General features: G+C 41.3%; 1 protein-coding gene across 1 annotated transcript; it reads right to left on the bottom strand.

Moving 5' to 3' along the window:
• Nucleotides 1-104: 104 nt before the first annotated feature.
• Nucleotides 105-6338, bottom strand: soul5l (heme-binding protein soul5, like). The gene is made up of 7 exons (XM_032563884.1): nucleotides 6228-6338; nucleotides 5387-5446; nucleotides 4136-4217; nucleotides 3924-4044; nucleotides 3682-3821; nucleotides 1893-2056; nucleotides 105-1795 (listed from the first exon to the last, which is right to left on the bottom strand). Coding segments are annotated over exons 1-7 (1044 nt in total). The 5' UTR covers nucleotides 6230-6338; the 3' UTR covers nucleotides 105-1320.
• Between the last annotated feature and the right edge of the window lie 4689 nt (nucleotides 6339-11027).

Here is an 11027-nt window from a genome sequence, read left to right as displayed (position 1 = left end):
TACATCACCACAGCCCTCCTCAAGCTTCGTTTTCAGATTGTCGGGGAAAAACAAAGGTCAATTGAATGGAGTTGATGAGATGAGTAACTGATTCAAGTCAATAATTCATAAGTGTTCAACAAGAGTGTACCACTTTATTGCGCCTTCCTCAGAAGATTTACCACGTAGCTCTGAGATGCATTGCTACAGAATAATTGTTTTAAAGTTACATACATACATTTTATTGCATTGGTTTGGTGCAGCGTGTTTCTCTGGGATCTTTGGTGCAGTTTCAATACTGTTAAAGAACATAATTACACATTTTTCAAGAACAATGCCAGTTTAACGAAAGCAGAAGGATTTGTTAAACGGTTTTACTTGAAGCAGAGTGAAGTGAATAATACTTTTCTGTGGGAAAGACAGATTAACTTGTGTAGGCGTTCTTTTAACCACGCTCAGTTTTGAAGAAAAAAAAAAAAACCAAACAAAAAACAAGCATTTATGTTACTGTTTAGTTATTTAGTTACTGTTAAGAGTTCAAAACGTTGACAAATGACTTAATCTAATGGTCGCAGATTTCTTTTAATTACCATTGATTGGCTAAAAACTATAGACACATCGAGGATTTTAAATAATACAAATGCTGTCAGAAATTAAATGATTTTAAAAGGTGCTGGACATGTATTGCTATTTATGTTACAGAATTTTACAGGGGAAAAAAATAAATTTCTAACTGAGAATTCAAGCCCTAGTTAAGTTTAAGCGCCTTAAGCAGGACTGCTTACTTCACTGTTAGATGGCTCTTTCCTTCCCTGGAAGCTAATTCAAATAATAAAATGCAGGGAAAAAAAATGCTAAAATGTTATTACTTTAAGTTAACCTTTAGCGTGATTATTTATTTATTTGTGCAGCAAAGATCCCGTTGAACGCGCACGCTGGTTTTACAATGACTGCACTGACATGTCGCCACACGTACTGCTGTACGAGTGAAGAAGAAGAAAGTCGGCGATGGAGCTGTGCAGAAAGTCGAACTTCTTCGCATCAAGACCGTTCACTTTCTACAGACACAACGGTCTACTGTAGGTAATCTCTGCATTGTGTTTATCAGGTTAAAGCAGATACCCATTGAAGTCCTAACAGTTAAATCTGATTAATATAGTTTAACCTCACATCTACCTATAATGCAGCAGTTAGATAACTTGGGAGTGACACAGTGAACAGATGCTGTGGGTGGAGCAGGAACAAAGCTGTGGTAAAATGAGAGCAGATTGCATACTGGAGAAATAAACAACCAAAGAGTGCGTCGCTTCTGTATATCTAACGTCGATAGCTTCAGTGTTGCTAATGGGCATCGTCTGGTTGGACCTCGGTGCCAGGGTTAGCTTGTGTGTCCACAGAGCCGCCGGTCGTGATGTTCCACGCGCCGGCCTCGCGCTCCGGCTCCAGCGAGGGGCCGGCGGAGGCGTTGGCCGCCGTCGGGTCCTCTGCCATGAGGGCGGAGGACGGAGGGTGACTGAACGCGGCCTCGGTGCGAGGCTCGGACGAATTGCTCGCCGGGGTTTCGGACGGGAGGACGGCCGAGGGGTCGGAGGGCAGCAGCGCGGAAGAAGAGGAGTTAAAGGTGGTGTTTGAGGACAGGTTGGACGGAGGGAGGTAGGGCGAGTCGGACAGCATCTCTGACGGCGAGTCCGCGAGCAGGTGGGGCGGCGTGGGGCGGGGAGTGTGTGCGGGAGTGGGCTCCTGTGGGTCTGTGCACACCGGTTCCCCTTCAGCCACGTACCACACCTCGTTATGCCGGTTCAGGAGCTTCAAGGGGCTGCAGACACATAGGGGAGAGCAAAACAGGAGTGTGTCGAAAAGAATAAAGATGGAACCCGCTGGAACAAACGGGACGGGAGAGGCGCGCGTCCTACCTGTCGTAACCGACCCCGTAGTGATAGGTGTGGTTGTAGGAGGCGCGAACTCGCTCCAGCTCTTTGGTCAGCAGGTGGGAGTGAAGCCTGGAGGTGACCGACAGCATCCAGCCTCCGTAGCTCCTCACGTACACGTCCATGTCCGGCATCGCCGTAAAATACACCTGGGCAGCCAGAGCGAGGAAAACACTAGTGAGCAGCAAAAACTACAACCAACCCCCGGCGCTGAGACCTTTAAAGCGGTCTTCCATGTACGACGGCGTATCAGGGCCGAAAAAAGGCCCTAATACGAAAACGATAGAAAAAAGGGACAGAATGTCCGTCAGAAAAAACGTCAGAAATTGTCAAGAAAAACAAGGGAACCTCTGAGTTTGAAAAAGTCCAAAATTTGCCAGAACTCAAACTTTGAGGTTAATCTCAGGAATTTTCTAGAAAAACGTGAACATTTTATGATTTTTCAAAGTCAGAAAATCATGTGACAATTCTAATGAAACTTCATTGGCTGCCAGTGCATTTCAAGATATTGGGATCTCTTAACGGACTGATTCCAATCTACATCTCTGGACCTCATTAGGGCCTTGAGGCCCACGGATCAAGACCTGCAATATAAATAAAGTATTACTTACACCTAAAAAAAAGATTTAAAACAGCAACGGCAGCAAAAGGAGGTTCTATAAAGTATTTCATTGGAGGGGCTGGACAAACATGTGCGCCACTCTTTTTAAGATTTTTATTTATAAAACCTGTGAACCACTTTCTATCCACTTAAAAATAATCCACTACTTTGTGCACAAAAGCCCAATAAAAGCCGAATATCCTGAATGAAAATGTGAATATTTTTTTAAAGGGGTAGTATTATGTATTTTCCAGCCACAAAGTATCATCTTATAGCACAATCAAGTAACTAGGTTACCTTCAGTTCTTATTAAAGTGCTATATATGTATCAAATCTGACTTAAGAGAAATTTAACTTTGTAACTTAACACCTTGAAATTGAGTCTCTGTCTCTTTTAGAAGCTCCTGTTCTTTCTGAAGCTCCGCCTTCAGGAAATCATCACAACATGGCTCCTCTATTAACCCTTTAACTATGATTTTACCAGAGCTGCACTGAGAAGTAGCTCGTATAAGACGTATAGGGCCTTTGTCGACAGAAAAAAATAAATAAATTTCCGCCAAAAAACTAAGAAATTATGAGAATAATCTTGGAATTTTTCAATAAAAAACGAGGACATTTCTGAGCTACAAAAGTCCAAAATTTGCAAGAAAAAACCTCAAACATTTTGAGATTAATCTCGGAAATTTCCACGTTTTTTTTTTTTTTAGAAAATTTCTGAGATTAATCTCAAAAGGACCAAGTTTTTGGCAGAAACATACTTGTCCTCTTTTCCTATCTACTATGACCCTGAAAGGTCGTCGTAGCTCAGCAGGTGTGCGGTTCCACTAGGTGTTTGCTATTTGTTTTGCACAGCTGACTGGTTGCCACGGGAGATTCAAGGATTTCTCAAACATGCATGAAAGAATCAACAACACTGCAGGTATGTTTTGATGAAGGAATCACATCATTACATGTTGTAATGCTCTAAAAACGGTTCCTTTCAGGTGCCACCATTACTCCGGTTGTTCCTCTTCCTCTGAGTGAAACCTGGTCTGGCGTCAGACTCAATTTTCTGCTTCGGTGCTTCCTATTGATCTCTAAGCAAAAAGCCCTGATCGAATTCTGCACCGCAGAGTTTAACCTGCAAGCCGACAATCGCAAAAGAAACCGCATCCTTCTGCAGTCCCAGCTCACCTTGTCGTTGGTGGGCGCGGGCGGCTTGTCCTGATAGGCCGCCGGCAGCGGGAAGTTGAGCGTGTAGACGGCCGGCTCCCACAGCTTGGTTTCCTCTGGGACCTTCACCAGGACTGGGGCGGTCATCTCCATCTTCACGCCTAAACCCGGAAACCCCCACACAGCCACAGAAGGAAAAATCAAATCAATCAAATGAAACGGTGTAAACGCGCCCAGTCGCACTCTTCCCCTCGTGTTCTCACCTTCGTCGTTTGCTCCGTTGATGTACTGGAAGAGTCTCCTGAAAGCCAGGGCTGCTCCCACTCCCATGAAGTAGGCTTCGGCGTCTGTCGACACCCAGCGAGTGGGGGTAAGGTGTCGCACCTGAACACACACACACACACACTTATAAATGTCAGGAGAGGAAAAACAGAAAAAGGTGTGTTTTCGCTTCTTGTTGGAGGTACAGACTCACTTCATACTCGTCCGTTTTGCAGACCAGTTCATATTCCAGACATTCCTTCGACTCGGTGCAGAAGCTGGTGTTGGTGCTGGGTCTGCAACGCAGTGGGGGGGGGAATCATTTACAGTCAGGGTGGGCAATATGGACTTAGAACTTCGTCGTGATATTGTGGCGCTACTGCGATAACGATAAAAAGAAATTATATATTCTTTTTTTTAAGCTGTGACTGCTCGACATCAAACACAAATATTTCTCTAGAAAAACATTCCCGTCTAACATCGTCTTCTTCAAGGCAACAGTTAGTTAAAGAAGTGCGATTTATATAAACTACACAGTAACGGCATTTAATCGTATTTTCAAATGTACTCATTTGATGCTCTCGTGGAACAGTAAACATTAAACAGAACTTCTCTTATAACACCGTTTTCTATTTAACGTTAATTGGAATTCATCAAGACAACGCTAAATGAAAATGCTGATCATGATACATTTTTCACGATAAACGATACAATAAACGCCCGTCCCTAATTTATAGTCGGATTCAATAAATTAGAATATATGCCCGATGAGTCGAAAGTGCCTTTTCAAAATAGCCTTTTTAGTGGATATTAAACATATTTCATTGCCTGTATAGCGTTGGGAGCCATATTTGTGCTAAATGTGTTCAGCTGATTTTCCTCTTAAATACACATTTGTGAATTATTTTAAACTGTAAACACGTGTCCACTTAATAAAATCCGCATGCAGAATGCTTCAGGAGGTCTGTTAGTCCATGAAACGTTATGGCTAAAGGGAAATAAAACTAGTCCAGTCTGGATTGTACATAACTGTGTCAGTGATTCACTTTGTTTATCAAAATCAAACACCTTAAAAAAAAAGGTGACAATTTATACACTTTCAGATTATGACTCACCACTAACTTTTTTGTATTTTAGCCCCAAATATATCCCTAACAGTTGTGAGTCTTTTTCTATCACAGCTTTTCCTTCCACTAAACCTTCCATTATGATGCTTGGATGCATCACTCTGAGAACAGTGTCACTTTTAGAACAGAATCACTGAAATAATTTAGTGTTTCGATTATAGTTCTAATGATTTTTTTTTGATCGATTTGCGCCGCATCTGTAAACACTCCAAGACAGTCGCTGTAGCTGGAACGTTTTACGAGATTTTCCCCAGCATTGGTTTAGAGTTCCGGTTGAAATCGTGTCTGGTCGTGATCCACGTCGCGTTCGCATTAAACAACCGAAGCCGTCGACTTACCCCACGCTGCTTTCGATGGAAACCACCAGGGCCAAAATAGCTACGGCAATGATGGCAGCCCTGGAGAAGAGCACATAAAGATGTTTCTTCACATAAACATTTTGTTGTTGTTGTTGTTGTTTTTCTTGTTGCTTTGGTTCAGGCCACGTTGAAAAAAGCTTTAAAGAAGTAGCTGCAAATGTTGCACACGGCGTTCAGAAAGTGGAAAAGCAAAGAAAACATGGCGGAGAGTTAACGAAGAAAACAAAGATGTAAAACTAAAAAAAAAAAAAAAAAAATGTCAAAAGAGGAGGAGGAGAGAGGAAGGTGTCAGTCAGGAACGAGGCTGCTGCTGCTGCTGCTGCTGCTGCAGTCAGGACTGGGTTTCATCACTGCAGAGATGAAACTGGACACGTGGTCCTGTTCCTGCTGCACCGAGGAGAGAGGGAGAGAAATCTGCTGCATCATCAGTCTGCCCTGCAAACCAAAGGCGTTTTAAGGTCAGGAAGGAGCCGCGACCAGCAGGACTCCATCTTCCTGACCCGAGTATGTTTGGAAAAGCTTAGACCAGCAAAGAATGCCAAGAGCTTTAAAATGTATAATAATAATAATAATAATAATAATAAGTAATGTCTCTAAATATGACTGAAGCATCAACGCGCCGTTTCAGATAATGCGCAGCGACGTACGCATACAAGCGCGCGCTGCTTAAGAAGAAGAAAAAATAAATAAATGACGCAAACGTTAACTTTACCTGCACGTCAAGCCGAGGGGATTCAACAACATTAGAAATCAGATGCACCTTACTGAGGAGTTTAGAAAAAAAAAACATTCAATGTCCTGATATGTTGTAAATACTTACATTGTGACTGTCCTGGGTGTGTGTAGCTATTTCCCACCTGCAAGGAGACCGCAGTGTGCTGCACCCGGACAGGAGCTGGAGGATTTAATGCAGACGGAGAGGGAGGGGTCCGGGGCCGGGGCCGGGGCCCGCCTACAGCACACAGGAAGGAGGAGACTGGCAACCGGAACCTCACCATTAAAAATGAAAATATCTCCCATCAGTCACACACTGCAAAAAAAAAAAAAAAAAAATGTCATAAAATGGGGTCACAAAGTGGGTCCTGGAGAGCCGGCATCCTGCATGTTCTAGTTCTCTCCCTGCTGGTACCAACAACCTTCTCAGCAGGTCAATGTTCTCCTTAGGCCTGTTAACCAGCCATCATTGGATCCAGGTGCGTTAAACCAGGGACAGAACTAGAACATGCAGGACGCCGGACCCTCCAGGACCCACTTTGCTCACCCCTGCTTTAGTGGGTCATGAATCAGTTGGGTTCCAATGACTTCACAGCTGCGTTTCCATGACAAACGTCCTGTGCAAATTTTTGTCAATACTCTGCCAATGTGGGGAAAAAACCCAAACAAAACAAAAACAAACAAGTTCACAATTGCCGTGTTTCCATTAAATAAGAAATTAAAATAAAACCACTGACGAATACAAGATAAGTCAACAAAAATTATGGCAGCAATGGCAGGGATGAAGCACCGGCCGTCAGATAAAGCTTGAGAGCGCTAGATCTGAGCTCTCTCCCAAATAAAGTGTTTGTGTTTTTTGTTTGGTGTAACACCTTGCAGACCAAGAAATACGCCACAACCTTAAATGTTTATTCGTGGGATCCAGGAGGAAGACGTGGCAACATGGCGCCAGTCCGCGGCGGCCTCAGCGGCTCAAGTTCGTTTTGTTTCCTTTGGTTAAGAACAAGCCGCCATTCAGCCACGGCGCTGGCGCCAATCATCCGTCAGCCAATCAGAGGAGACGAGCGACAAGCCCCGCCCACTTGAGCGCAGCTACGTAGCCGGCGATTTTACAGAAGAGACTCAACGCGCTGGAGCGATAAAACGACCTTTTCTGAGCTGTCTGATGCTGTGAGAGGTCTGGAGAAGCCACATGTACACTGTCCGAAAAAAACAAAACAACACAAAAACAAGCCATTATCCTCCTACCACTTCCTGTCGTATTCTTTGTGGTTTTCGCCAGTAGGCTACTTATATAACATCCGGTTGTTGATCGGATGTTATAGACGTGGCACGTATGATACGAATGTGTTTCCATTGCAGTTTACGTCTATTCCAAAAACCCACCTGATCCGAGCGCAAAAACTTATCAAAAAATGTGAGTTTATTTTTTCCCCCCCAAGTTGACGTGTTTCCGTTAAGTGAATTTAATGGATTTTAAAGTAAAGACTGAGCTGTTGCTCATTTATTAGAATCAGCTTACATTTGTCAATATTGTTCCAAATATTTACCATATCAGACACTGATTTTGTCATCGCTACTCCCAGTATAATGTGTTAAATAGTGATAGTGGGAAGACTTCTGGGAAAACATCTCACATGTATTTAAGTTGCTCAGAGGCCAGGAGACACATTTATGGCTTGAAAAGCTAAAGGGAATTTTATCTTCATTTTTCAAGTAAAGGGTCGTATTACCCGCCAACTGTCTTTACTGGTCATTACTGGTTTGCCCATTACATCAATTCCAGCTATTCCACTGTTTTTAATTAGAATGGCCATTATAAAATTACTATGGCAAACTTCCACAACCTTCACAGATTCCTGTAGGAATGTTGAATCTGTTACCTGTTCCATGATTTTACGTCTGTTTGTAGCATCGTAGTAAAACTTCAGAATTTTTCTTCCAAATCCTAAATGAATAATAAGTGTCTTCAAGACAAATGCATGTTCGACATTTATCTTGCTTTGTACAAATCTAAGAAAAGTTTAAACCCATTTTCATCATTTTAGTCGGTTGTGATTTAGTCTGCATGACCCCGAGATCTTCCTCCAGGTGAGACCAGACCCCAGGTCAATTCAACCTTAAGAAATAAGTAGATTATTAGTAATGTATAAAAAAAAAGATTTAATTCCCAATGACGCAGCGTAGAATACAAACTCATTTTGGAACAGAGACAGTGTCAATACAGAGAGCCTTCTGCTTTAACTAGGCCTCGTTCTGTTGGCCTGTTATCGGTTTATCCAACACTATGTGAGACCGGTGCTGGTCTTATATGCTTTAGTGATGTAATGAAGTTTGTTTTTTTTTAAATAGAGCAAGGACTCAAAATCGTACATCCATAACAAATCACTGTAATCTACAAAGTCTATAACAAGTCTATTTTAATGAAGAGATCTTCCTTTCAAGAAAACTGATTTAATTTCGCTGATCATATTTGACATTCCATTTTTAAGTGGGTTTAATGTTTACACCGACTCGCACTTTTTCAACGCCATGTTGACAATTTTTCTGTTCAATATTTGTTTTTGGGAAAAAATCTAAGTTTTGAGAGACTTTTTAGGAAAAAACTATTTTTAGTCCTTTTTGAAGGACTTTTTCCTTCTTTTTTTTTTTTTGGACAAAAAAATCCAGAGATTTGAGAAATTTTAAAGAAATATTCTCAAAACGTTTTTGCGCCTTAACCCCTCTTTACACTTTTTCGAAGCCTTACTTTGTTAAAAAAAAAAAAAAGATGTTTTAAGTTTTGAGAGAAGCCAAAATGTTTTAGAAAACCAAACTTCTTTTGTCGCCTCGCCCCTTACGCCTCTTTGATGCCTTGTTGACAGCTTTTCTTGTCAAGATTCCCCCCCTGACAACAAAAATGTCTTAATTTTATTGAATTTTTTTACATTTTTGCGGCTGCAGAGTGTTGTGCAGCTCCGAGCAAACTGAGCAGAGGATGAACAGGAAGTGCCTGTCACGTTGTAACTCTACAGCGGCGGTAATCGCTGCCTCATTACAATCAGAACAGCCCCTCCTCCCCCAAGGCTCTAATTAAACTGTAATATAATGAGCCATAAATTTCTTTTACTGTTTCACACCTGGGTGGTTCAATAAAGACTGATTTTATTTATGAGGCTTGAGGAAGGACCGTTTTGCTACAGGCTAGTTTGGTTGATGCTAGGAAGGCATAAACTACATGTTTACATGTTTTTATTTACATGTTCTGACAGGGCCGTGCAGAGACCTTTGGAGGGGCTGGAGCTCAAATTTAAAAAAGGGGCACATTAAACAAAACTATACGTACAACAACACAGCAACGACCCATATTAATTAAGAATCTAATTGGATCCTATTATATCACTGCCATCATGCGGGGAAATGCAAAGAAAATCTAGTCTATATTTTCCCCAACAGGTATAAAGTTGCTGTTTCTGCTGCTGACAGTCCTGGAGGGCTGAACTGATCTGAGATTGTAGCTGTTCAACAGACCAGAGGAGAGAAGGTCAAAGGTTATAAAGTTATGAAATAAGCAAATTTGCTGCTATTTTACTCATTAAGCCCTAATAATATCTATTTAACCTCTAGAATAACTTGGCTGCAGACTGATTTATAGATCCAAAAAGCTCAAAGGGGTTAAATCTATATAATAGTTTGATGTTAAACCTCTAGATCTAGAATTATAAGACTGGGATATCAAGGCAAAGTAAACTCAGTAGCTGCTGGTAGGGGCCATTCAGGGGCCTCCAGACACTCTGGGACCTCTGCACGTGATAATTTGTCAGAAGAGAAGCCGCTGCTGAAGGATCCATCTGTGAGGGAAATCACCCTGAGGCCCAGCAAGATCAGAACATTCTCACTCAGGGTCACATTTAAACAACCAGTCACGTCCATCAAATTGGCAGATAAATGTCCCTCTGTTCCAAACTCACTTAAGTCTGCACCGAAAGAGATTAGAAAATGATTTTATTTATACCTGCCTTTTTACTTTTCCCACTAGAAACAGGAATTTCAAGAAGAAACAATAGAAAGTCACATTCTCATTTCTTTAAAATTTCCAATAACACACATAGTTGCTCCTCCAGCAAAATCCAGAGGAACAGCTGAGAGAAAAGTTGTTGGCTTATTACTGGATTTTGTTTGAACCCGTAGCGTGTAATCTCTAAGCAATCCATTTTTTTCTTTTATTTAAACTCACTGCCTAAATAAACTGCAGCTTTTTTTTTTTTTTTAGCCAAGGTAAAGGTTTAACTACTTTAGACCTTTATTTTCCCACCATTACTGTCACATTTTAGTAATGGCGCTACATTTTGATTTTAGTAATATCACTTGATAATCATGCTAAAAATGTTCTGCTAAAATGCAGACATAAAATGCAAGACATTATTTTTTCAGAAAATAATTTCTGAAAAATTATTTTCAGAAAAGCAATCCCCCAGATTTCAGCTGATTGAAAGAGAACGCTCCAGGATGCTGAAATGAAGCATGTTTTTAAGATAAAATTCACAAAAGCGACTATAGAGGTTAGAATATCAAGTAATTTCAGTTGTTTTAAAACTAGACTGGTCGACTTGAATTGAGATGAATTGGTTTGGACCTGAAGTTTCAGACAGAAGGTACTGAAAAAAAACGAATTTTTTTTTACAGTAACATACAGCCATAGCCCCCCAAAAAACTTGAATTAATTCTCTAAATAAAAGCCCTGAAAAGACTACTTCAATATGAATAAAAGTGCTGGTGAACAGCCCACAATACTTTCTATTCAAAAATGTAAACATTGTTTTACATAACTCCGACTGTGCTGAAGGTTTTTGCAGTTTGCATTCGCTTAGTTAGCATTACCAACCTGTCTTCACAACACCTTTTGTTAATCCACCCATAATATTCC

Source organism: Xiphophorus hellerii, chromosome 5 (assembly GCF_003331165.1).
Source record: "Xiphophorus hellerii strain 12219 chromosome 5, Xiphophorus_hellerii-4.1, whole genome shotgun sequence".
Classification (NCBI taxonomy): domain Eukaryota; kingdom Metazoa; phylum Chordata; class Actinopteri; order Cyprinodontiformes; family Poeciliidae; genus Xiphophorus; species Xiphophorus hellerii.
The sequence above is the reverse complement of the archived record's forward strand: the minus strand, read 5'-3'. Positions and strand labels throughout refer to the sequence as shown.

Coding starts and splice junctions, on each gene's coding strand:
- soul5l (XM_032563884.1), bottom strand. Junction 4,045..4,135: donor GCAAAACGGACGAGTATGAA/GTGAGTCTGTAC, acceptor GTGTGTGTTCAG/GTGCGACACCTTACCCCCAC. Junction 2,057..3,681: donor CCGCGCCCACCAACGACAAG/GTGAGCTGGGAC, acceptor CTGGCTGCCCAG/GTGTATTTTACGGCGATGCC.